At 41.0% G+C, this 27,951-nt stretch overlaps 1 protein-coding gene across 3 annotated transcripts; it reads right to left on the bottom strand.

Annotated features, from left to right (window-relative positions):
* Positions 1-27,951, bottom strand: hdac8 (histone deacetylase 8). 3 transcript variants are annotated; one of them, XM_014981651.2, is made up of 12 exons: positions 27,866-27,951; positions 27,517-27,765; positions 27,347-27,399; positions 26,561-26,691; positions 25,423-25,564; positions 24,411-24,523; positions 24,152-24,229; positions 23,740-23,848; positions 22,567-22,739; positions 21,920-22,014; positions 9,308-9,413; positions 1-1,298 (listed from the first exon to the last, which is right to left on the bottom strand). In XM_014981651.2, exons 2-12 carry the CDS (start codon positions 27,622-27,624, stop codon positions 1,276-1,278), a joined length of 1,131 nt encoding a protein of 376 aa, XP_014837137.1. In that variant the 5' UTR covers positions 27,625-27,765; positions 27,866-27,951; the 3' UTR covers positions 1-1,275. The 3 variants fall into 3 exon arrangements, with proteins under 3 accessions (XP_014837137.1, XP_014837135.2, XP_087871637.1); XM_014981649.2 differs by lacking the exon at positions 1-1,298 and adding an exon at positions 2,072-2,430; XM_088015511.1 differs by lacking the exons at positions 1-1,298; positions 27,347-27,399; positions 27,517-27,765; positions 27,866-27,951 and adding an exon at positions 2,072-2,430 and having other exon boundaries at positions 25,646-26,687.

Here is a 27,951-nt window from a genome sequence, read left to right as displayed (position 1 = left end):
TTGTCTTTTAAAATGCTTTAATGAAAATGACAATAAAAAACAAAAACATTTCAGTATTTTAAGAATCCTTTCAAATGGATATTTGAAGACGTCTCTCAAGCACAAACAGCACCATGACATTTTGAGAAATGGTTCTCTCTGATGATGTTGACCGCTGCTAATTTCCCAATACAAGGAAACCACAGGATGCCTCACACTGCTGGTTTAAGTGTTATAATTCTGAGGAAGCTAGCAAAAACTTTTACACAGCTTGCTCAAACCTTCACAATAAATTTTCAGCAAACATGTAGTTTCACAGTTTTGGTATGTTGGACACTCTGAGTAGTAAATGTAAAATGTTACGCTGCTTATACGGTGTATGTTTGCTGTTGCTACGGACGGCCTTGATATATTTACAGTTCTAGTCTTTCCATTGCTTCCAACCAACTTCAACTACATTTATTTGTGGAGAAGCTGCTCTTATTTTCTTAAGAGAATGTAATCTTGGCTTTACATCTAAAATAAACAAAACAAAACAAAAAGAGAAGGCCTTTATTTTTATCTTTTGTTTCTTTTTTTCATTTAAAATCCCAGAATACCAAATGTTTCTGCCGTCTGCCAACAGCTGGAAGCAAGCGTGACCGTCCATTTTCCAAACTTTTCCGGACTCCCAATTTGTAGGCTGTAGGTCTCTCTAGATGTTTCACAAACCTTTTAACAGGTTCCAGACCCGTTTAGAAACAAATGTTTAACGGGGCCTTGGAGGGACTCGAATGTTTTGTCTGTTTTAGTGCTCATCTGTCCACGAGAGGCTGGAATCGCACAGCGGGACCGGGGCAGACCGTGAAACCGGAGCCCTGAAAAATCTGTTTTTCCATTTAATGTCCGACTGATGCCTCCCTTGGTACCAAACGCTCAGGGGTGAACCGCTGTCATCTAGTCTTACAAAACTACAAAGAACATACAATAAACTTTCATTTGCACAAACCCACATACATTAAAAAACAAACAAACAAAAAAAAAAAAACACAAGGAATTAAAAACAGTGAACATTGAATAGAGACCACGTCAACCCCCATCCCTTATTAAACTGTTCTCCCCCTGGAAACACTCAACTAATGTTTTCCAAAACTGTCTTGTTCTCTTCTCCCTTGTTCGCTCAATCCCTGCCTTGGGGCAGGAGTGGTCCACTCCATATTGTCTTCATTAGAGCTGCCGAGCGTAGACCTGGTTCGGAGAGACGGCGTGTGTGCGTGTGTGTATGTGTGTGTGTAGCTTGGCTGAGGCTGCCAGGTCCTAAACCACATTCTTTAAATTCCCTGTAAACAAGGGGGAGACAGAAATGAGAGGGGTGAGAGAGGTTACATGGGTGAACACTCAAAGCACACAAACCCGCAGAGAAGGAGGAACGGCAGAAGAGGGTCAGATCCTTCTCATTAAGCCAGGCTAAACACATATATTAAGACACCAAGGGAAACCGAGCACCAGTGCCATGGAAAATGCAAAGCAACATCTGGCAGAGGCAGAGGTGAGCCCCGTCAGTCTCCCGAAGAAACACAAAGCATGCAAAGCAGGGAATGGGTATGAAAATGCCAATCGCCGAGAGCTCATTTGCATGAGGACGCAGATTGGTTTCCACGCCCGACTAACGCTCAAATACAGAGACAAAGCAAGTGTTTGGACACAATAGGCGCTTTATGAAGTGTAGTTGACGGTTCACTTTGGCGGGAATAATGTCGCATTGTTGGTCCTTTGTCATGCTAAAGCACTCCGATTGGTAAAAACAAACGCGCGGCACGTGCACTCTGAGGGGATGAGTAATTGCCCTGACGCACTGAGGGAGGATGTCCTGTTTGTCGGCCATTGTGGAGCTGTCAGTGCAGTCCCCCGTCACGTTCCCCGAGTACAGTGAACAACAGCTTTATCGAAACAACTGGAACAACAACTGGCAGCTCTGAAGTATAAACATTAATACCGACCGGTCTGGTGTTCGGGCCTACAAATATGTAGGGAATGCTGCAGCTTCTTCACCTCAGGGAGAGGGCATAACGTGAACCGGTTAAACTTTGAAAACACTGTAAAGACTCAGAGCCATCGGACAAAAATAAAAAACAAACTTTATTGCGTTTTTTTTTCTTCTTTTTATTCCGATGACAAACTGCATTACTTGGTGTTCCTTCCACTGAGAGGATAAAGTGCAAAATGCAGAAAACTACAAGAAACAAAGCAGCAAATGAGCCCAGATGCTGCAAACTTCCAAACCTCCCACACCCACTATGACAGGATGGTTTACTGGTGCGACTGATTTATGGCTTCTTGCTGCAGATAAAGCTCAGCTGCAACATCAAGACATGCCAGTCGTGTTCATCTTCAGGCTATTATTCCTTCTTCTGTCCCCCATACAGTTTGCATTCTTTCTGCTTCAAGAAGGCTTATCTGCACCACGCGTTCCTGCAAGCAGAACAAACACGCAGACATCATGGATGATTTTCCAAAAGCTAAACTGTACACAACTTCCTCCATCATCTGTTGTATGATTAAAGACAGGAAGCGCTTGAAAAAGGCGGATGGAAATCAAAACGTTAGCGCCTGTCGCAGTTTATTTTCCTCACATTTTTAACAGTTTGGTTGTTTAGCTACGACTCTTTTAGAGATTTACTGGTATGAATACTTTCACAAAATGCTGTAAATCGGAATTACAAATTAACATTTTACTACCACAATTACCAGTAAGATTTGTCCGTCCTGCAGCCATGTTGGATTTTGAATCCAGAGTAGGTGGAAAACCTCTGCCTTTGCTGGATTTACGACTCCACGCTCTGTCCTACTTACTTCTCCAACCTTAGAGTTATGAGCACAACAGCATAAATCAGAATTTCTCCACTTTGCTGTTTTTGTTCTTCGAGATGAAATACATTTGCTAAATGTCATTCCTTTCTCTCTACCTGCACTTCATCCCGCTCCGACTTTCACATGAAATCCGCCAGAGACTCAAAACACGTTTTCAGAAAACGAGATAATTTGAGCAAAACAAAACATTTGAAAGGCCACATGTGCTTTTGGATTATTTATAACTTGTTTTAAATTGCGAACAGAAAGCAGCTCCTTCAGATTAAGCTGTTTTCCACTGGATTCCAAGAAGAGTGATCAGGAGGAGCTTTAGGAATGGTGAAATGGAAACAGTCCTGGGAGATAACTTCAGATACGTAAAAAAAAAAACAAAAAAACATCTGGAGATAAAATGGAAACAGACTAGGAATTGATTGCTAGATAAAGAAACACCACTGTTAGAGTTCACATTGAAGAAAGCAGTTTATTGATCCCACCTCCAGGTTAAAAGAGATTGGACAAGTTAGACTTGATGGATTTTTGTGTTTTTGGTCAATCTTTTTTTTTTTTTTTTAAAAAAGTAACAGTAGTTTCAGTCAAAACCTTACCTCGTGTGCTCCACAAGAACAAAAATACAGAAGTCTCTTTAGCATGGCATGCATTCTAGGACTTTCTTCTTTCTTAAATAGTTGCAGCATTGGTAAAAAAGCCAACCATAGGCCACATGTACAGTCAACCGCAGCTTTGACAACGCACCAACAGTTCCAGATGGAGGCACTTTCTACACGCAGGACCTTTTTTTTTTTTGTTCTTCTAAAAAGTATGACAAATGGAAACTCAAAAATCCTGATGCAGACTAAAAACAGGAAAGGGAGCTCGGACGAGAGGAACAGCCTTTAGCAGTGGGGCCTCGGCAACAGGACATTCGATGAAAAACAACCGACGTCGAAAGGAACTGAGGCGTTTTCATCTGTCTTGGGGAAAGGTTGGACTCTGTCAGAAACTTTACCGTAACACTGGGAAACTTGGAAAATCAAGTTGAAGTTAAATTATTCTGTTATAATTAATATAGTTACCCAACCTACACGTCATTACAGTCAAGATATAGTGACGTACAAAAGTATGCAGATTTTCCAGATGGTTTTCTCAAGATAACTACTTAATTTTCTGTTTCCACATACAAGTTCAATCAAGATAAGTTAATGACTGGTGATTCCATCCGCCAAATGCACGCCGCTGTGGATGGAATCGGGTATAACACACACACACCGATCATCTTGTGACCTCAGATTAACTCGTTAACCCGAGAAAACCATCGGAAAATTATATGCGGAAAATGAGAAGTTAACCCGTTTTCTTAAGAAAACCCTCTGGAAAAAATATCTGCTTTCTGCTTCCGTATAAGACAACCAAAAAGTTCAATTGTTTGTGTTTTTGGGGGATTTTGTGAGAAAGATAATCACAAAAGAAAAAAGAAAAAAAAAAGAAGAGAATAACTGCGAAGTGGAATAAAATATGTGAAAAGTGTGGTGTGCATTTATATTCAGCCCCACTTAGTCAAAAGTTTGTAAAAAAAAAAAAAAACACAACCCTTCACTGCAATTACAGCACCAAGTGTTTTGTGGCACGTCTCTACCAGCTTTGCACATGTAGAGATATTTTTGTCCGTTTCTCTTAACTCCGACTCAGACTACGTGGGCAAAGTCCACGAATCGTCAAATCAGATGATATCTTGACAGTTCTCTGTGCCAAGTCTTCTGGCTCATACTTAAAGTATAAAAAATGATCTTCTCGGAGAATTAATCCGCACAGGGAGCTGGATGTCAAACACGTCCAACTCTGCAGACAGACTGGGGAAAAAGACAGCTGTGCACACGCACAAGAAACTTCACGCCAGTGAAAAGAGTCACAATTGTGCGCAAAGCCTCGGGGGAAATTATGCTACCACTCTTGTAAAAGCAGAGCTGTAAATACACACAATGAGATGGCTGCGGCAACCAAAAAACACCTAATAAAAAGCATATTTTAGTTTACACTGTCTCAGTCGTCATGTGTGAATGACAAACGTCAGGAAAAATTGAGTAATCCTTTAATGCTGCACCCGACGTATTTATTTTACTACGCTTCAAAGAACATTAAATGGCTGGTTTACAATCGTAATAAAAACTAGGATGTTTCTGATGTCTCCGACAGAAATATCGTCATTTTTTTTTATGCCTTTGCCTTAACTGGAATGTTAGCATGAGGACTGCAACTGTTTTTGCAAATACTGGTCATTTAATTTTGGTGGGCCGCGCTTTGTTTGCCATCATGGAAGGAAAAAAAAAAAATAAACTGTGGTACGACTTGCATCCTAAATTCACTTTACACCAGACTAGGTGAGTATTTTATACTTTAGTCATTTCCTGATTTTTTTCTTGAGAAGTTTCAGGAACTCAAACTTTTCCAGTTAGCTTTACGCAACTTGCTATAATTAGCTACATATGTTGTAAAATGTTCAGACTTAAAACCAGTAACAGATTTCATAGGAAGTAAATGAATAATTTGAAGCAGGAAATTGAACCGTGAGATGTTTTTTGTGTTTTTCTGTCATTTCCTCTTTCTCTCTCTCTCTCTGATCGCTCCTCTGCAGTGTCTGTTCAGCTGCTACTTTTTTCCTCTCTTCTTTACTTATTAAACATCCAGAAATGAAGACCAGCATCTCCTGAAGCCAGCAGAAAAACGAGCTAATAATAGAAAGTGAAGCAGTACGATTTCATTAGGAGGAAGCTGGAATCACTGGCAGGAGCCATGAAACTAGTTTTGTAGCTGCATGGTGTGGTATGCTACTGTTAGCGAGCGGGCTAATTGAGCTTAAGCAGGAGAAATATAGGACAGAGAAATCAGGGAGCAAACATTAGCATAATCCGAACGATGCGGACATGAACAGTGTAGCAATGAACAACAATGTTTCTAATCAGTTTGTGGATTCATTTTTGTACCTAACACAGACGTAAAATCAGCCCCTTTTAACCTGTTTTACATCCGTTTGTTGATTTCCGACTTGCAAAGACAAATCTCACATCATGTAATGTGCTTGAACATAAACGTTTGAATTTTTTTATTACAATATTTTAAAATATGTCGGCTCTGATTACTATTGTTGACAGTCGACTCCAATCATTACAGCTTCCAATGAAACCTAAATTGCTCTAAACGACCCCCTGCTGCTCATTGCTATTGGTCACATAAACTCACTTCCTTACTGTACAACAGGGCAACATGATATAATCAACCTGAGTCATTATCGACATATAAATGTTTGCAAAATCACCATTTCAGATGGCTGCTTGGATGCAATGTTGGTTAAATTTGAGTCCTTTAAAACACTTCTAATCAATAAGGTCTTACTTTTTTCACCTGGACTAGATCTTAGTAACCAAGATCAGAAAGTTGAGGAGTTGTGGTGGAAATTAAAGTAAACAGTGAGATTCTGTGGTCTTAGCTGCTTTATTCTACAAAGCCGATACCAAACTTTTTAATAAGCCACATAATCTACAAGCTATTTGTTTGGCTGTGAAAACAACAACAAATAACAAATTAACACAATTATTCACCAAGTTCAGAATAATTTTGGTAATCTTCACTGTCGTTTTGTGAATTGTTTTTGTGATCATCTAAAGATAAAAATGACTGAAACATATTGAACAACCTCACGTTCTCCAGTTTGTGTTTTCAGTGACGTCTCGTGAAACTCACACGGTTTCAGTCGACCATTCGCGTTCAGGTGATCTTGTTGATGAATTACCGTTTCGTCTGTGGGTCACTAGAGCAAAACAGGCTGCAGCAGATGTGGACACACACACAGACACACTGCCCAATTTCTCTTTGAAACCGGTGTTTACAAGCGGCACGTTGTGTCCAGACCAGAGGAACACTTATCCACCCCCGGTGATGTCATGCGGACCGGTTTGCCTGGAGGTGTGTGTCTGTTGAGTCCAGCGCTTGTGAGAAGGCATATCAGTTAGTCGAGCAGACATGCCAGTCTTCATATAATCAGAAACAGAGAAAACTCGGCGCCCCGATATTTACTGTATAACATACCGACTTGTCACTGACACTTTGAAGTCTCGTATGTTGCATGGCGAAAGGCTGAGGCTGCAAGATGGAGGTCGCTACATAAAACAGACGTGACATGTCTGAAATGTCAGGAGAATAAAGAGATGGACCCCAACCCCCCATCTCCTGGTTTTATTTAAAGGGATGAAAAGAAATAGTTTTATCACAGAATAAATGGCACAAAGTTTATGTCTCCCAAATGATTTTTAGCAGATGTATGCCAATGGAAGCTCTAAAACTAGACATAATTGCACAACCAAAGATTTCAGAAAAAAAAAAGGACTAAATGGTTTTAAGTTCTTTAACAACCACTTTTGGTACTCAAATAAAAAAAATGGGAACAACAGATAAAACAAGTTCCTGTTTTCACTCCATCTTCCCATTTTCTTTTTCCACCCTTTCATTCGCTCCATCCACCAGGCCTCTGTTGTCCCTAATAAAAGCCGTATGACTAAGCAGCGGAGATACTTTCAATCCCTCGTTTTTGTAACGACTGATTCCAAGCCGGCCACATTTTGCCAAATAAACTCCTCATCTCTTGCTTTAATGTGACCTGGAGGAACCGAATCCTGTTCGGGTAAAGAGAATCTACTCCCAGCAGGCTTTTTGTCCTTTGCCACAGCAAAACGATCTTCTGCGTTCAAATGGAAAGAGACCGAGTTGTTAATTGTTGCCATGTCCGCACCGCTTCAGATACAATCAAAGAGCACATTCTTCCCTGTAGTCTGGGTTTGCTTTCACACTGAATCCCAGTTCTTCCACCAGCAGTGGCATCTCTTGAATGAATTTACAGGTGCCAGAAAAGTGAGTTTCTCCTCTGTGCTCAAGGTAAATGTTTCCCCCACAAATCTAACCCTAATCCTTTTATTTTGATTGCAGGTTTCCAAAATGGTCATCAGATAAAAACCAGGCAGGAATAAACTACAATTAATACAATATGATTAATTGATTAATTTAAAAAGATTATCAAACTAACTCCACCACAGCATCTCTTTTGAATCAGGTGAGTTGGTCCTAATGCTGGATGAAGTGGGATGGTTGGAGTCGTGGAAAAAGGAACTTTGTCTGCACTTCCAAACATTTGGGAACTATGGTGAAGTCCAAGAGTTTTTTTTTTCCCTGTTTAGAATCAAATTGCTGCTGCTCCTCCTGGTCCGAGTCGTGCGACTCTGTCATAACGTATCCCTGGATGTGTCGTGAAAACAAATTCAGGCCAAAGCCCAACATTTGGTGGCGATGTGGAAGAACAGCAGCATTTTCTGTAGGTTTTATCCACATGTTTAACGGGAACTCTTATGTTTCCAAATATCAACAAGTCCTATGAAAACAGAGAAGAAACATGCTAGCATTAGCCTAGCATTTTACCGAGTTCCAACAGGAACTGCTTTCAAAGAGTTTTGAGGGATAAAACCACGATACTGATAGAGACAATGTAAAACTGGTGAACTGTGGAGTGCTACTGCACTTTAAAGTAGTTTTCGAGCACGAGCCTGGCCTTGATTGAGCATACTGTGATCAGCTGACACAGGAAATACCTTTTGTGTCAATAAAAATCCTAACCAGAACATTGTGAATGCTTTGCAATATATGAAATAGATCCAGCTTAGCTTGGTAAGGTGTAATCAGAAAAAAAATTACACCTTGCTAATAAAGCAAATCTCTTTTGTTTTTTAATAAAAATTCACGAAAGACCAAGCTAACTTCCATATCAAAAATAAATACTGTGTTAGTCTGTGGTTTACACGTCTAGACAGGGTTCCTAGTCAGATTTTTTTTTCTTCCAAAATCTTGGATGAAAATAAGCGAAAATAAGACTGTAAGCATTGTCTAGATTTTTGCTGTTTCCTTCCTCATCGCACCACCGTACAGAAATCTTCCTGCCGCTCAACTTTTCACTTCAGCTTCACCTTCCTGCAACATCTCTGGAGAGCTGCGGGCTGTCAGCATCAAGACCAAAAGGCTGACTTTACACTCAACCACAAATCGCTACACACACACACACACGGACACACACTCAAGGATGAAGATTTAGTTCAAACATAAAACCATACAGACTCATCTGAAAGAATACCGAGTTGTTAAGAACCAGAAGGTGACTGAGAGGACACAGGCCAAAAAAAACAACAAAAAACAAAACAGATCATACATACAAAGATGCACAAAGGGACGATAAGAGCCAAAGGAACAAAACACTAAAGAAGCTATACTTTCATCCAGCAGAGAGGTGCACAGCGACAAGAACAGACACATGACACCACGCACTGAAAGAGCCATGCAGAGACAAAGGGGCCGTAGGTGAGCGAGGGTTCACGTCCGCACAAACAGGCGCACACCTGTTTACGCTCCACACCCACACAGAGACGCACCTGGAGAGTCCAGTAAACACAAACATCTTTGATACCTTTGACGGTGCTGATGACCCGCTCCAGGTGTTTGCTGTCGTTGCGGTCCGGCCTGCAGCTCGGACTGATCTCCAGCGAGTAGTCTGGTCCGTACTCTGTAAAAAACTGCAGACACGCGTGCGTTCACAGATCAACGTCGCAAGCTTTGGTGTTTTTCAAATACCGTCTGTCCCTTTATGCTGTTGTCTCATCAAGATTCAGGGTGATATCAATTCGATCGAGCTGGCTTTCTTTTCAACAACTCTGATTTGTGTGCGTTTCTTGGCATATTATCCATGTTACAGTAAGCAAACCCTGGTTTAAGTTTCACATGATCAGAAACTTAATATTCGGTATTTAAATAATAAAACATAGGCACCTCAATAAAAACAACAAAAAGAACCTTTCATGAGTAAATTCAAAGAGTGTTATCTCCTGTGTTTTGTTTGTTGCAGTTTTCACTGAAAGATTTCTTTTGCCCTGCTGTAAATGATTTACAAAGTACTTTTTGAACGTATGCAGACCCATAGCAACAAGCTCACTTCTGGGTTAAAGGCAGAAGTGTTTGTCCTAAAACCCTGATTAAGTGTAAATCTTGTTTGACCAAAAAAATATCCAGTCAGCTTCCATTAAGGCTTCATTTCGTGTTCTTTGTTAAAATCTGATCGTTTCTACCTTGAGGTTTGCACATTTTGTTTTTTACAAATTTGGATCTCAAAATATGCTGAGGAATGTCTTCATTTTGTCACATACAGACCACACTGCGTTACTTTTCAGACTCTGGGGCAGCCCTGCTAGGAAAGCCCCAAACACGTAGATCTGGTAGCTCAACTATAACGGAAAACTGTGTAGAGTCAAGTTGTGTAAAGTAGGTAGTAGTGGAAAAGGGTCAGCAGGGTAAAAAAAAAAAAAAAGCCAAACACTGATCGACTGATGCTGAAAATCTGGAAATCCACAACTGTAAATGCAAAAAGAGGAGACGGATCCCAGTTTTCCTATCTTTCCTATCTTTATAGGCATACTAATTGGTTTCCACCAACAATGATTGCTTTCTGCCAACCTGTGCACTGCACATGTGTAGATATTCAAAATCAGAGCAAAATCTTTCAATGGACATCTAGTTTTAAAAAGATACATTAGCTTTGACGGCATGGGATAAAGAGAATAAACTCGTTATGCAATGCAAATTCATGCAACATGTTTAGGTATCTGTAAATTAAAGAACATGTTGTTACCAAAGTCTGGATGTCTGGACAAGGGATTAACATTCTCATTGTTAGAGGAATGATAACTTATAAGAAGGCTGCATGTTACTTCCATTTTCTGAACTTATTTTCTTGAAAGGGAATTTTACTCGCTCAGGCAAACATTTAAAACAGTCTCGTCTGCCTCACAAACAGAAAGAAAATGCAACCCAGAACACAAAGGAGGAACCACAAATCAATCAAACCTCCACCATAACGGTCGGAGCTTCGCAAATGAGAACAAAAAGGCTCAGAGATTGTTTCAGCAAATGCCAAAGTCTCCCTGGCATTTCGTGTCGAGTCAGACCACAGCCAAGAGAAAAAACTGAAACAGGTGGAAATCTAGAGACTTTGTTTAATCATAAGTTGATCCAAGCCTTGTCAGATTGGGGGGGAGGGGAGAAGAGAGGCAAAGAAAGTATTTTCGGTGATTGGCTTGGGCCATGAGTCAGTGGCGTGAGAGCAAAACAAACTCTGAGGCCATGACTGACCACAAGTGCGTCAGTTCGTGTGCAGAGCCTGTTGTGAAAACCTTGGAACTGAAAACTGACCAGAACATACCAAGAGAGCCAAGGTGACTGAAATCTAACGAGGAACGAGTTGAACTCAGCCACATTAACAAGAGGCAAACAAAGGTACAAAACAATCAGTATGTGAAACCAAAAGGTGACCTCCAGAAAAGACAAGCACAAAAGATTCCTGACTGCTAAATCCAAACATATGGGGGTTTTTCTAGGTAATGTGTTGTTCCAATTTTTAGTACAGTCAGTAGATCTCATTAGAAAAGAGCTTTGAAGGTCTGTTGGCAACAAACATTGATTTACACAGCAGAAGTCAGCCAACATGCAGCACGAGTACATTTCTGCTTATTTGGACACAAAGACCACACTGTCTTTGTTTAATACTGGGTCAGAGGGAAGGCGAGTCAATGCATGTGAAGGCATCAGTTTGTGTATTTACAGGGCGTCCATGTCTCCTTAAAAAGTCTCAGAAAGTTAGAAAATGGAGCCCTTAAAATGTCTGAAATTCAATCGAAAATTAGGAGTTAGCTTTAAGCAGTTTATTTTTCTCGTGGGACTTTTCTGTCAGGCAAAATTTCTAGTCACATCTTCATTAGGTTATATGACTTAAGGCGCTTGAGGCTATTGCTAACTAGCTGCCTATAAGCTAGCTAGCTAGCTAGCTTTTTCGCATCTACAATGTTTGTCTTTGCCAAAGGCTAGGCAAACATTGTAGATGGGTTGGCAACAACCATCAGATGTTGCCAACCCATCTGATGGTTTGGCACTACTGCAACATGAAATATGCAGTTTTCCTTTGTACATATCTGCTATGATGCAGGTCTTAAATGTAATCCATAACGTTCTTAAAAAAGGTCTTAAATTTGAACTGGCGAAACAGCAGAAACCTGGATGTACGTGCGATTCATCCACTAATACATGTACTTTGAGCATCTCAAGGCGCATTTTAAAGGTACAAAACAGGTTTTGAACCCTTTTATGATTAGAAATGTTAGGAGTCCATTTTAATAATTTGCTTTCAACCACACTCAATGCATTTTTTAAACCCAATTGTGTCCAAGCTGGAGGTAGTCTTGCTTCTTCATTATCTCCACCACCAGTTTCTGTTCTTTGATTGTAAAACATTCCTCCATAAGGGATTTGGCTTGTCCATGAGGTATTGCCGCAAATTGTGTCGATTCTGAAGCTGGAACATCTTTCTTGGTAAGGAGCCCCTCGGTTACTGCGATGTAAAACGAGCTTCGCCATGTGTAATAACACTTAAGTACCAGCAGTTTCCAGCTTGTGGTAAGCCTTAACCTTGGAGCTCAAAGAAACATCCTCTCCAAAAACCTCTCATCAGAGGGTGATAATTTGGGTCAGACAGTTGAAACTCATTCTTCCAACTGGAGAATGATATCAAATACACATCCAAACCTGTTTTGAACTTAATGCAACAGGCCAACATTGAGCTTCTGGAACTGCCCCGTCCTCAACCCTCAAAATTTAAGAACGGTGCCAGACCATTCCACAGAAAAACCAACAGATACTGCGAAAACGAGTGGTGAGAGATCCTGCCAGATGTATACATGAAACTTGTTGACAGCTACAAACTGTATGCTTGATACTTAACCAAATATTAGCTTAGCTGTAGAAATGCCCTTGAGCTTTTTATACATTTCTCACAGGGTTTAGTATGAAGTTGATTTTTGTACAAATCATTCTAGGCAGAAAAAGAACAGTTCATCCCCAATATGACATCAAAGTCAAGGTGAAAGTATGCAAATTTCATGTACGGCTCCAAGTTCATGAATCTGCTTCCAGTTTGTTTTCATGAATCCTAGTGTCTTACCACCAGTTTTCAATGTGAGTGTAGTTAACACACACACAGAGACCCGTCCAAATTATTCCCATGAACTCAGTGCTCCATCTCCTGCAGTCCAACAACACACACACTCACACACAGTCTCCTGCTGGCAGCCTGTTTGCATTGGATGACCAAGGAAGAGACGGAAAGGAGACGAGGGGGAGACAGGTCCACACCCTGCGAATACATCTCCAGATCGTACGGAGCACGGTTGAAAAAGACAAAATGTGAGCGAACATGTGAGAATGAGGGAACAATAGGGGAACAGATAAACTCCGCTGCTTGTTCCAGTGACGCAGCACATCAACGTAACTGGACAAGGTCAGCAGACAGAAAATACCCACCGACTGGCTCCTGTGTCCTGAGCAGACACACTCTGGGAGATGAATAGGGGAAAAGCTGTTTTTCTTTTGCCATGGTCCCAAACACAGACCCTCCACCTCTACTCCATTACTCACTGGTTGTACAAACTTCTCAAGAGAAACACTAATTACGGAAAAAATGCTGTGATCAAAGGGAAGATTAAACTCCACTTTAATGTAATGTAAAGCTAATTATTAATGTGACATAATGGACATCAAACTTTGTTAAACCAAACTCACATCCTGTCATTTTATCCATGAAACCTATGCTGCATCTCAGCCATTTTCTTCCAGGGTGAAGTGATTTTAATAAAAAATAATTAAGTGGATGCACTTGAGGCATCAACACTGTTTCGAATATTTCTGAGACGGATATTTGACCACTCTTCTTGGCAAAACTGGAAGATTTCAATTAAGTTGTTGGTTCCCTGGCACAGAAATGGTTTTTCAACATAATGTAAAACTGTTAGCCAGCTTCATCTGTTCCAAAACAAGTCTTTATTTGTAGTTTGTGACTTTCCTCTCACAGAACACCTCATTGTGTCAAATTATGAGAAATCTTTTGCCCCCAGACGAGCACGAAAGAGAACCTGACATAGTTTCTCTACTTCTTTTATCAACTCTGCTTCAGAGCATGATTTCATTTGTCTTAGTTTGCTTCCCAAAAATGTCCAGAATTTGAAAAGTGCAAGCCGTAAAACTCTAGACAAAACGCACCGTCCGTGGCCATCCATTCTTGTCAGGTGCAGACACATTGATTCACGCGTGAATGGAGTTTATACACGAGTAATCCAAACACGCCTCAGAGAAAGTCGGAGTATGTGTTTTTTGAGCAAGGGCCCATCTGTGGACAGCAGTGCTGCGTCTGCGGGTGTTTGTTTTTACAGCGATCAGCAGGATCCCCTGCTATGAAGGACGCCGAGCCGCGCAGCAGAGAGGAAAAATGTCTCAGGAAAACAAATGGGCTGCATCTGCTATCATGCTCCTATCTAATAAATGTTTTTAGGAAGGAAAAAAAACAGTCCGATACTCAAATCGTGGTCACATAATGCACGTAGGCTTCACATCTGGACTGGTCCTCCCTGCCATTTCATCGCTTCGTCCTCTTTACACTCATCTGACAGTTCTCCTTTAAAGGCCCTGTAGTCAACAGATTACATTTGTGTGCTTGTGGAAAACATAGGGGTACATGCTAGTTCTCCTCCACTGGAGGGTCACAGGGTTAAACAGTGCTACACAAACTTTGGGAAAATAATTACAGGTGTTGTCACCACACCTTATAGACCGGTAGACTTGGTTTGACTGGGGACCAAAATTGTTAGGGTTTACGCCAAACAAACCAAACTCTTTGCAAAACTTGTTCCCTTCCCCTCCCCCTCTTCGCCTTGTGCCTTTGCACAAACGAACCAGAACCTTTCTGGGCAAACAAAGTAGAGTCAGATTAAAGCAAACTAAACGGGGCTGGTATGAATGCACCCTAAGTCCGGTTCGCTTGAATTTAACTCTGATGCGACCCCCAAAAAAGCTAACTCTGGTCCGCCTTAAAACCGAGGTCTCGGTTCTATTGAAGCAAACTCTAGTACGGTTTGAATCCATCGGTGGATGCAAGTGGACTAGAGATCACTCCGAAAGCAGGACATGAACTATAGCGCAGGGCATTCTGGGTAAATACAACCACAACAAACGCAAGAGCCTAGCGTTAGTGGGAGAAATGTCTTGTATTTTTTTTGCCAACGACTAAAGAGAAATACTCCAACCGTTGAAATCTGATTCTACTCCATTTTTGTTTACATCTCTTCAGACATTTTTGTGTTGATTCCTTCAGTCGTTCTCGTTGGAGCGCCACCACAGGCGAGGAGGGGGAACAGGTTTTTTCAAAGAGTTTGGTTCGTTTGACACAGTGCAGTGTGAAAACAAACCGCAGCAGCTGAAAATGTAAGAAATGTTGCAAAAACCAGATTATCGGGGTGAAAACACAGTAAAAGTGCGTTGTAATCCAAGGATCAATTTTATCAAAACTGCTGGCGATGTGAGTGAAATGGACTGACTGGCCAGAGGATTTTCACAAACTAAATAGAAAACGCTGGAGTATTGTGATTATGAATCCAGGAGGATTAGCAAAGCATCTCGCCTGACAGGAAAACAAAATGTTCTCCAGTCCTCCTGGACGGAGCCTGACCACGAACATGGAAAAATAAACACACGCTAAACAAAAACAGCAATAAGGCCCTTGCCTCCTGAAGCTCACAGATTACTTTTGATAGAAGCACAATGTTCATGGAACCCATTAGCGCTGAAGAATGTTCCAGTAAAACATTCACATTTATTGGTCGCCGTTCACAAGCAGGATCACCCTGCCGTCATCCTCTTGCAAAATCACAACACACCCAAACGCCAGCGCCCGGTGACGTTTCCTGCGATTGAGTCCGTGACTCCGGGGAGCCCGCGCGACTCTGACGGCAGTGAGGGGCCGGGCAGGAAGTGGTCGCAGACAGGAAGCGAGGAAGTAGGAAGCGAAGAGGCGGAACGCGTCCCTGCTGCCAATCTGGGGGCCAGAGACGTCCTTCCCTTCCTGTGCGGCTCTCAGACGGACACGCATTCATATTTACTTCTGCTGGCCTCACCAGAATCCAGGGGAATTCGTATTGCTGGGATGTGTTTTACTGTATATCTCACCAGAGAGAGAGACGGGACGAATCGGTGGCAGAAGACTGGCTCAACTTCTATCAATATTTTCCAAGTAGAAGGAAAATAATAATAATAATAATAATAAAACCTTTTTATTGGTAGGGATGTTTGCTTCACTGTGCTGGAAATTGAAACTTTAGGGCATATTAGAAAACTTTAAAAAAAATATGTTTCTCATTTGTTTTTATAGCATGCCAGCGGTCGTTATGCACTTTATTTCTTGGCTCAAAAACTGCCCGGCAACATGATGGAGCTAAAAACAATGAATAATTAACGTACAAAATGACACCAGCGTTAACATGCTGAAGTGCAAAATTCCACAAACGGAAGATGACCTGAGATTGTTTGCTGTCTGGAGTGAAAAGCACCATCACATCTCGCTGAAAAGTGCAGACTCTGCGTATTTGACCAGCATGCAATGGGAGGGGCTCAGCTCAGCCCACCTTTATCAGACAAGGAGGAACCTGACGTCATTAGTACAGTGATCCAAGAAATCTAAATTACGAGGGAAAACGTGTTAACCAAACTACTGGTCAGAGATTTGCTGAAGGTAAAAACAAAACACTAAATCGTGGCATGGTGGTAGAATACAGCTCATCGTTTAGATCAGACTAAGCTCTGCCACTTTTGATATCTTCACCTTTTATGTTTCACCTTTTCAGACTTTATTGCTCTTTGACGCCTACTTGTTTTACTGCGAGGATTTGAAACTTTTTGAAGATATTTAACAAGCTAAAGCTAATTTTCTCACATCCGAAGGCAAATAAGTTACTTCAAAATGTTCGGTTTGCGGTGTTAAGAGATTTGCCGTACAGTCGGGGGGGGGGGGGTGGGGGGGGAGCCGGTTGAATGTTGATAAACTCTTGTTCACGGAAAGCTTGAACATGCAACACAAGCCGCCGGTTTACATCTTATGTGTCCGACAAATTCCAGTTTGTTCTTGTAATTGACAAATCTTTACACTCCAGCGTTGCTTGTGGAGTACCACAGGGGTTAGAGCTCGGCCCTGTTCTCTGGAAGATAAAAAGAGTTGGCCCGAGCTCTGAATAGTAAAGAGATGGAGCGTACGGTCGGCTCCGGCGGCGGTGACTGCGTTCTAGAAAGACGGTTCTGTAATTATGCTGCCATAGTCTTAGGCTGCTGGAGGACAAACTGACCACGTCTCCTCACTTTCTTCTTCTCCTACTCTTCAAAATTAAAAAACTGTTAATTTTGTGTTTTATTAGTTTTTTTCCCCTCCATAAATAAAACCGATGTCATGTTATCACCATCTGTTGTCAAGCAGAAATCTAGTCAAAACGTTTTAAGAACATTTTCACTCACTCTTACCAAGAAATATGACTCAGACACACTACCTGACCTCTGACACGTACTGCTATTATTAGAAAGCAGTGAACTGTTGACCTTTAACTCGCACGCTGCCATCATCGACCTGCATCACACAATGGAGGGTCAGTCAGGATCAGCTAACAGCTATCCGACAATACAAGTCAACGGGGTTTTATGGCTATCAACACAACTTCTACCTCTGCTACGGTTTGATACTGAAGCATATCGCATGCAGCCATTGTGTGGGTTATCTGCACTGCAATATTTTGTCTGATATCATTTAATACTGCAGCACCATTGTTGATGTGACTGCCTCGCTTTGACTGATGAGTTCTTCGACTCTTATTTTCAGGTTCATTGTGTATTTTCACAATCAAAACATGTCGCTGCTGGCAAAAATGTTGGTTTCAATTAAACACAAACTATTTAGAGGTGATCTAAACAGGCTTTCTGCAGCTTTCGCCAACCTCAAATGTAAGACCACAGCAAATGAAATTTAAGACCTATACCTCCACAGAAATGTACAAACTTTGTCCAGCCAACTGGGGATGAATTTGCATTTACTTTTTGTAAACATAAAAAGTTAGCTTGCCAGCAAGGTTATGCTAGCAGTGAGTTACCAATAGCCTCAAAAGCTCCACAAGAAGAAGAAAAATAACATATACAGAACATACAGGACTGTTCTATAAGTCAAGATTAAATTTAGGTCTTCTGATTAACATATTTGAGGCTGGGTTCAGGTGATGAAACGAACCTTGTTATAGCCTGTTTGAATGTGCAACCGCTTGTGAAAGTATTGTGAATGATTTTCCTTCTACTTCAGAACTGATGTGCTCATTTGTGTCCCAATCAAATATGTTGATGTTTGTTGTCATAATGTTAGAAATGTGAAAAAGTTGAACACATATGGATACTTCTGCAGGGCAAAGAGTTTATAAAGCATAAACGTAGTAAACATTTTGTCTGCTTCTACTTGAGCTTTCTTCAATAAGGACGCACTTTCAGCAGTTTCCTATTTGACCAACAGTTGCTTCCTCACAACCGAGGCCAAACTTATCATACAATGAAGCGCGTGAAAACGCTAGAAAACAGGCCGGGGCATTATCCGACAGTAATGAATGTGCGTATTCATGTAGTCTACAGTAGGGCAGGAGGGTACAAAGGTAGGTTTTGTTCCCCCATGTCGCTGGGACTTCAGCTTTGCTTGGCCATCATGGATAAATGCCCCGCTTATCGGCCACAGAAAAACACTGGCACACACACTTCTGTGCAGAGTTGAAGAGCTGCAACATTGCAAAAATAAAGAATAAACATCTGCATACTAAAAACACAGTATGAAGCTAAGACGCCCCTCTGTTTGTTTTTTGACTCAAGCCTCCTTGGGTTCTTCTTCTGCAGCAGCTGCCCGCACTGATAGCCGCTTTGTTTTCCACGAGTGCCCCTTAATGAGGTCAAAGGGTATTTAGGACCATTGAATGCGACGAGGAGAAACAAGAGCTACCCTCATCTTGGTCCAATTACAGGCATACACACACATTGCACACATTGCATCTTTTTATCTTCACAAGGACTTTGCGTTTGACTTTCATTATTTTTCCCCTGAACTCTTTCTAGAACCACAACGGCAAAGATGATCTTGGTGAAACATAAAACATTCGATCTCAGCCGAATGTTGCTTGGACTTTTTCACTCAGAAGCCATTGTGTGGGACATAATGTTGGTTTTTCTTGCTGAAATAATCGACACCTTCTCTGGCAGAAAAAAAGAAGAAGAAAGAAATCAAAACCGATCACTAAGATTGGTGTCAAAAAGAGAAACCACCAGCTGGTTCTAACTAAGCAAATAGGCTTGATCCACCCACTGGAAGTGTACTGCACTGAGTAATATGTTCCAGCTGCCACCAAGTTCCTTAACCCTAATGGATGCTGAGATTTGCCCTCGTTCTCTAAATGACCGTGTCAAATGGCACATCCTGTGGTCGGGGAAAAGATCTTGTTCTTTCTTACAAGGATCACTTATTGTTCTGCATCAAGAACTGAAAAGAAAGCAAACAAAGACCAAGAGCTATACAAGGCAGTCAATGCTTAGCCGTCAGATGTCGGTTTAGTTGCTACGCCTCGTCTACTGCCACAGAAGTGCTGCAGGACTTTCCAGATTACTATTCTCTTCTGTATAAATCTGTAAAACAACTTCAATTTTAACCATTTAAACCAGTTTGAATACTTGATATCACTGCGATTTATGAGAAATGCACAACAAATATGATTTAAGGAGGGTTTTTTGTTTAAGGGAATCTACTGAGCTATTAGGAAAATAGAAATCTAAATAGCTAAATTAGTCAAAAGAGAGTCTTGACTCTTTCTTATATAAAGGTTTTACATGTGCACTTAAACAAAGCAACAAGGATAACTTGATTAATTAGAAATTATTGACCTCATGAATTAAAATGATGTCTGAGGTTTCATAATGTGAAGAAAATCCTTAGAATATTGCTGAGGAAAAAGGCCTAGAATCCCTACGAGCTGAAATATAAAGTCTGATGCCTTCAGATGAGTCATCTTTTTACTTTTAGCATCATTTGCTAAAAGAAAAAGAAAAAAAAGGAGGTTTGACTTTCTCCAATAGATCTTATCTCAATGATCTCATGAGCATATTTCAAGATGAGGAAACCTGGCTTCACCATTACAAAACTATGAAGCCCTAACAGCACATCTATTCTTTAAATTACAGTGAGCAGAGCCTAATGTAACGGATAATCTTTATGTGCTAGAGGAGAGTTTGTACAGTAATCTGATACTATTTTCTTTACCTTCCTTCCTTTCCATAGTTATATTTAGATTCTGTGATTACCTACATTTTAGATGCACAATCTGTAATTTTGCACATTTTAAACATTTAATTAAAGTGGATGCTTTTGTTAATCACTCAGATTAGATTCCAGTTTAAATATTTATGTGGAACACTTTAAGCTAGGGGTGTCCAAAGTCGGTCCTGGAGGGCCGACAACCTGCATGTTTTAGTTCTCTCCCTGGTTTAACACACCTGGATCAAATGATGGCTCATTAGAAAGTCTAAAAGGAACATTGACAAGCTGAAAAGGTTGTTACTATCACCAGGGAGAGAACTAAAACATGCAGGATGCTGGCCCTCGAGGACCCACTTTGGACACCCCTGCTTTAAGCTCTAGTGAGCATTGAGGGTTTTACCAAAGACAATTATTAATCAAATTTAAGCCCTATACCACCATTGAGATGTACAAAACAAATGTAGGGGTCCAAAACTGTGAAGTTTCTGTGGTCTTTTTGTGGCTCTTGGCAGCAACTTTGTGCTTCTCACATGCACAATGTTGTACAGCGCTAGCTAGCTACCTATGTAACTGCGTAGAGAGCCATATGCTAGTTGCTAATGGTTTGTTTGCTTACTAACTAGCTACCTAGAGTGCCATATGCAAGTTAATAATGGTTTGTTTGATTTCAACTAGCTACCTGGCTGGAAAGAAAACAGACTCTCTAGCTGGCTAGATATTAATGAACCATATGGTAGCTGCTAATGGGCTGCCTGCTTTCCATTTAACTAGCTAGCTAGAAAGCCACATGCTAGATAATAATGAGCCATATACAAGCTGCTAATGGTTAGCCTGTTTGCTTTCTAGCTAATAAGCTAGCTAGAAAGCCACATGCTAGATAATAATGAGCCATATACAAGCTGCTAATGGTTAGCCTGTTTGCTTTCCATCTAACTAGCTAGCTAGAGAGCCACATGCTAGCTGCTAATGGTTCACTTTCTAGCTAGGTAGTTATATAGCCATATTCTAGCTTCTGCTGAGTCATATGTTAGCTGCTAATGAGCCACATGCTAGCAATTAAAGGATTGTTTGATTACAAGCTAGCTAGCTGCTAATAAGGACGTGGTCATTAGCAGCTAGCATAGTTGACATCAATTTAGATGTCCACTAACCCTATTATGTACAATCTGGTACCAAATACCAGCTGTTAAAGGATTGTTTGTTTGCTTGCTGATTGGTATAGCAGCTTGTTCCTGGCAACTTTAATGGGTTTGAGTCACAGAACGCAGTGAGTGAAGATGTCTGCGGACAACTCAGACTTTAGCCTGATAGAAAAGTCCAGCAAGAAAAACCTACATAGACTATGTAAGATTAAATACAATTGTGATTGATGTATTTAAGGCCACCTTGCACTTCATTAATGAAGTTAAGTCATTTTAAGGCCTTAATTTTAGATAAATGAATTTAAGACTTTTTAAGGATGTGTGTACACTATGTTTTATAGTGTCATAAATGTCTTATTTCCCCCCATTTATTGCAAATAAGATCATGGATTTCTCCTTTAAAACGTCCCAACAGTCGGTCGGTGACCTTTCTGCCTCACAAGTCAGCTTGAGAGGAGGCTGTGTTTAACTGTCAGCACCCCCTGGCCGTCTGACTCACCTGGAAACAAACCCCCTTTATTGAGTCAACAGCCATCTTTGATTAGATGAGTGACTCAGCAGGACAGTTCTTAACAAGTGTGTATGTGTGTGTGAGGGGGTACGATGAATGAGAACATTTGTGCTCATGTGGGAATATGTAAATGCGAGTAACTGCGGCGGTACGAGACAGACCGCGGGGGTCCGTTTGTCGTACCTCGTGGTCGGGTATTTCTGAGGACAGCGTCTTTCCCAAGACCGTCGCGGTCAGGAACGTCCAACAGCGGGCCGTGTTGGCCAGGTTGTAACCTCCTGGAGACAAAACAAGCAGGGCGCAATGAGTTCAAGGATGAGCACAGTAACAATTTTATTTTTGTCACGTCTTGACAGCTTAATTTGGTGGATGCTTCCAGGACAGTACGTGTAAGTCAAAAGCTTATTGCCCCTCTTCCCCAAACAAACAATGAAGGAGTGATGATGAAGAGGGCGGATTCGAGGGAAATCAGGAGGATGGCAAGAAGCGAGCAGGAGAGGAGGATACAGCACAGAGAGAAAGTATGTAGGACAAGGAGGGAGAGGGGGAGAGAGGAAGAGAGGTCGGATTGTAGTGGAGTAAAATGGCTTCATTGTGTCGCATAATTAGTCGCTATCATCTGGCCGAGGGGCTGAGGAGTCTGAAACAGGGCGCCGTGTGTGAGGAAAATTCAAACGCACGCGAAGAATACGGCCCGCATTCTGGATCTTTATGAAGTCACAGGTACGTTTACATCTGGAGGACGTTCAAAAACACATGGCCGGCCAGAATAACACGCACGCAAACACACATAGACACACACAGAGAAAAGAAGGAGAGAGAGAGAGTACCTCCTCCCAGCAGCAGGGTAGGTAGTTGCCACTGCAGGACGTTCAGCAGACATTTGGCCACCCCTACAGGGGTCATGTTGAAGGAGCACATGGGATCGCCCGCCATGGTGTCGGCGCCCAATTGCATCAGTACGGCCTCCGGGTTGAACTGCGACCGCACCTCCTGCATCACGCTGCGGAGCAAGCGGAAACGTCTCCCATCATGCATTTCAGTAGATACCCCTTCCAGTGACATCAATTCAGACGACAACTAACCCAAACAGTTACAATTTGATACCAAAAGCCTTCAACGGTCATCGGACGTGATGGAGCTCACCTGGTCCCTACGCATCACTCGGGTAAAAACTGGAGGTTATGAATGACCGAGCGGCGCCAAAATACAATAAAGATCTGCTGTTGTTGTACCAGAACCTCTCAGGTCTTCTTGGTTCTGATCTGCATCCCAAGAACCAGAACCAAACGAGAAGAAGCAGCATTCAGCTTCTATGCACCACAAATCTGGATAAACTTCCAGAAAACTGCAAAACAGCTGAAACACTGAGCTCCCTTCAATCAAGGCTAAAAACCCAGCAGCTTTTGATTAGTAGTAAGTGGAATACTGATCAACATAATTGATTGATCGATTGACTGATTGACCTGCCAGCTTATAGTGATTTGAGACATTTCAGTGTAGTTCTATAAAAAAAATAAAAAAAACCTCAACACTCTTAATTTCTTTATATTTCCCAGATTAAAGGAGACGGAGTATTTAAAGTGGTCTTGCTCAGTACAGTGACTGTCTTCCCCATTAAAGGAGACGTAAAAAGCTTTAAATTAAACAAAATTCACACTTTAATTCGCCTGCATTTATTCAGGGCACATTAGAAAAGAATTGTTTCGACCATCATCAGCGGCGCTGCTGAAGTAAAAGCCGAATCGACTTGACAGCTTTTTAATCATCTTTATCAGGAGTGGCACTAGGCCGTTCCTCTAACGTGGGTTTTAGAGCTTCGAAAAGAAAAGTTTAAGAAAAATTAAAGAAGCAAATTTAAATTGAAGGATTACAGATTTCTGTGGAACATTAGAATAATACTGAGAGAAAGAATTATTAAGCTGCCTTTGCTTGACTAAAGTCTAAAAGGTTTCAAATCAAACCTTTTTCCTTCCTCTCTATGTTTGAGCGATTTTATTTACCTGGTGAAAACCTGGAAGTATCTGTCGTCCTGGATACCGTCCTCCAGTGGGATGTTCACAGCGTACCAACGGCCTTTTCCGAGCCCCGTGTCACAGACGTCGCCGGTGCCTAAAAATCGACGCCCTTATTTTTAAGGACTCAGAATGAAGATGATCGTACAAGGATCACAGTTCCTTCACGTTTTCTTCTCAAAATTAGACTTTCCTGGACTGGACCGATCTAGTTTAAAAACCACAAGTCCAGTTTAAACTGAGCTCCACTCTAAAAAAATCTAGTGAAATCTTTTAGTGACTAAAACCTGAAGTCTGATGAGTAAAATGTGAAAATCGATGTGCTAAATTGCAAAACAAAGATATCAGGTCTTTAGAAAATAGGGGAAAAAAAAAAAAAAAAAGCAGAGTTTTCACTGACCGGGAAAAAATCCAGGAGAAAACTTGTGCAGAGAAACCGTCATAACCTTGGATGTGAAACTGAAGGCCTCCTCCACACCTGTGCCACAGAGTAAAATCAAAAATTCATAATCCACCAGTAAAAACATGCATTCAACATTTGTAATCTTTACAAAAACTTGAAATGTTTTAATTAGTTAGAAAGAGCCAACGTATAGAAATGAAACCCATCTTAAGGAGGATAAAGAGCTGCTTTCCATCTCTGTGCGCGTTGCCCGTACCGTCTCCATGATGCAGGTCAACGTCCACGTACAGAACCCGCTCATGTTTCTCCCTCAGCTTGAGGATCCCCAGCACAGCATCGTTCACGTAGCAGAACCCTGAAGCCTCATCCCTGGAAAACACAGAAGAGAGAAAGAATCAAGACATTTTTCTTTACATAGATAAAAAAAAAAATCAAAATATGTTTTTTTATATATATAGCTTTTAGTAAATAAAAAAGGTTACACTTTATTTGAAAGGGTGTTCATAAGACTGACATGATACTGTCATAAACATGACATGAGTCTTCATGAATGTTTATGACTGAATGTCCATTAAAAGTGTCAACTTTGCATTATTTGGTAAATACCGACACTAATGAAAATGTGGCACTTTTAATAGAGTTTTAATGCAACGTTTAAATCAACTTTGCATTAAAAGTTTCATTATTTACTGAATAACACTAAATGACAACAGTCATAAACATTCATAAAGACTTCTTTATGTTCATGACAGGTGTTATGTCGTCTTAATGACTAAATAAATCAGGTAAATTAAATATTATTTATATATTTTATTTATTAATATAGTTTTTATTCACTTATATATATTTTTTTGAGAATTTGCTTTTTGGCATGTAAAATGGCAAATATGGATCCAAGCTGAATAATCTAACTAATGCTTTCCAAAATTTTGTCACATCCACACACTCCTATGTATTTAATTGGGATTTTATTTGACAAATAAACACAAAATTGTAAAAAGAAAAGCAACCGAAAGAAAAACGCTTCGTTGATTTTTTATTTTTTACAAACCAAAAAAATGTAGTGCTTTAGTACTTCCTCCACTTTCCTCTGATATCACCAAATTAAGTGCCAGAGCAAGCAGCTGCGTCATGAAGATCAAAGAAAAACAGTAAAGAAAGGTAAGCTATTAAACTAGAACAGACTCAGTTTGTCTGGCCCTTTTTCTATCGTAACCGACATCGTGCGTTTTAAACTTGTTGACTATGTGTGGAGCTGTAGAGCTTACTTTTTAGCATGGTGCCAGCCTCCCGCCCAGTTAATGGCCACGTCACACTTTTGGTCCAACAGACACTCGGCTGCCGTCAGAGTAGCGCCCCCTACTGCTGCCGCATAGTCAAATATGCCCTCCACCACAGGACAGTCATAGCCTGCGAGTAGAAAGAGACATGAGGTAAGGAGAATAGACAAAAGAGCGTAATGTGACAAAAACAAAACCACAAAGTTAGTACTTGTACTATGTTTACACGAGACCGCTGCCCGGAAACTGCCGGGATTTTCGGATGTCGATTGGTGAAAAAGTTCCCAATCAACAGCACCGCCGCAACACCTTGAGTCACCTGCAGTTCTCATGCCAGGTCACCGTATGGCGCTGTTATTTTTAGGATGTCGAACGCGTATGCGCTTTAGACCCTTAGCTTCCACCTTATATCACATAGTACGTCGTCTCCCGTGAACGAAGTGCTCAGGTAACACATGTATTCCTAATTAGAAATTTATTTAAGCTGGACAGATTAAGTAGCACGGCCGAACCTGTCCAGCTTCAGTTGGTATCCGCCATAGCTTCCTGCTAGTTCATGGGCCGAATAAATCCGTACAGCCGTGCGCTCTGCGCATGTGCACTTTCACACCTCCGAAACAATCCAGTGTCTAATGGGAAACTTTTTAACTCAAGGAGTTAGTTTTACAACACACTGGACGGATGAACTGGGGGGGGGATCACATTCGACACAAAAGGAGGAAGTTCCAGTGGGAATAACTGAGAACAGAGCAAAGGGATGATGAGAGTGAAGGAAAAGTGTGAGAGCTACAGATAAAAACAGAATGAGACGAGGAAACAAAAACAAAACGGGTTAACCGCAGGATCAGTCTAAAGTTAGAAATGGAAATCTCAGCAGATAAAACTTTTATTAAACACAGTGTTATGCTGCCCCCTGGTGCCCACAAACATGTTTGTACCCTTCTTTTCTCCTCTTCAAACTGCAACTTCTGCCTGTGCTGAATACACAGAACTTAAAACTAATTTAAAATACCAACGCATACAGAATCTCTCAGATGGCCAAAGTGTGAAACATATTTTTTCTGGGGTGCTGTTTACCAGCTAAGAATAAATTGCAATTTTAAGTTCTAGTTTGTGTATTCCCCACCCAGGCCGTAGTCGGCTGACTGGGGGTCATCGTTGTCTCCATCCTGGCTGATCTTGTGCAGATGCTCCAGGTAGGAGTCTGTGTGGAACATGGCCATCTCTTCCATTGTGGCAACTCGAGGTTTCACAACGCTGGAGGAAAGAGAACAAAAAACAGAAAAACATGAAGGGCTAAACTGGGGACCTAAGGGAAGTAAAGCAACTGTGCTAAATAGGCTTCGCAGACATCCGCTAAATATGCATTACACTGTCAACATGCAAAAAATTTACTTTACAGGTTTAGAAAAAATACATAGAGCAGACATGCATATAACCTTAGAGTATATCTGCATCAACATATTTTGAAACAAAGCTTATTCAGTTATCATGTAAAATAGTAGACACAGCAGCAATAATGTTCCATTGTGCACCAATGATGCAATAGTCTCACTTATTGGCTATACATTTCTGCAACAGCTTTATTATATAGTCAGAATGTTGCTGCCTCAGAAGTTAAAAATGTATCTAAAAATGTTTCAACTTCTTTTGAAAAACCCAATGCTTGCATGATTGTCCATGTTTTAAAACACCTACTGTTTCTGCTTTGGGTGACATTTGAACGTATTTTTTAAGTCAACTCTTTGACTTGTATTGGGATAATGATTAAAATGGATGCATGTTTCATTCATTCTGTTTTCCAAAAAAAAAAAAAAGTTCAAACTAAAATGGTTCACAAATATGTTTTTTGTAAGTCAGCATATTTTTCGTCTACCTGTACAGTTTTAAAGAGTAAACCTAAACAACTCACCTCATGTGTGGAAGCAGTCCATAAGCTTCTATCAGGGAGTGGACCATACTCGCCTGGCCATAAAAAACATTGAGAAAATCCCGTTTAAACCCGACCTTATGCGTGTGAATTTAAATCAAACAGAAGCTAACGCTATTTTAATCCATTTCTATTTGAATTCATCTCCTCACCCTGTTTGGGACTTTGGATAAAGTGTCACAAGTCTCGATGTACTCCGGGCTGTAGATGTACGCCACTCTCCGTTTGCTGCTTTCATCACTGTGCTCTCTGGCACTCATTGGAGTTGCGCCAAATTATGTTAAACTAACCTATTTAAAATTGTTTAAAAGCGAACAGTTAGCTAAAAGATGCAAAAAGACTCTTGTCTCTGGTCTGGTGTTACACCGTCAACATTCCCCCTCACCCGGGCGAAGTAACCGCTGAAACAAAAAAAAGCAAAATATCGAAATTAAATTATGAAATAACTCAATTTATAAGTTAGATAAACTTTATGTAGTTATTTTTAAAGTATTCACTAACCCTTTCATCTGCACTGGAAAAAGGGAGGAACGTTCTCAAGCCGGAAGGATTCCAAGCAGGAAAGAACGTAGACGGTGATGCATTCT

This window comes from Poecilia mexicana, unplaced genomic scaffold, assembly GCF_051168715.1.
Source record: "Poecilia mexicana isolate PSO_F unplaced genomic scaffold, ASM5116871v1 scaffold_18, whole genome shotgun sequence".
Lineage (NCBI taxonomy): Eukaryota > Metazoa > Chordata > Actinopteri > Cyprinodontiformes > Poeciliidae > Poecilia > Poecilia mexicana.
This window is presented reverse-complemented; position numbering and strand designations above follow the sequence as displayed.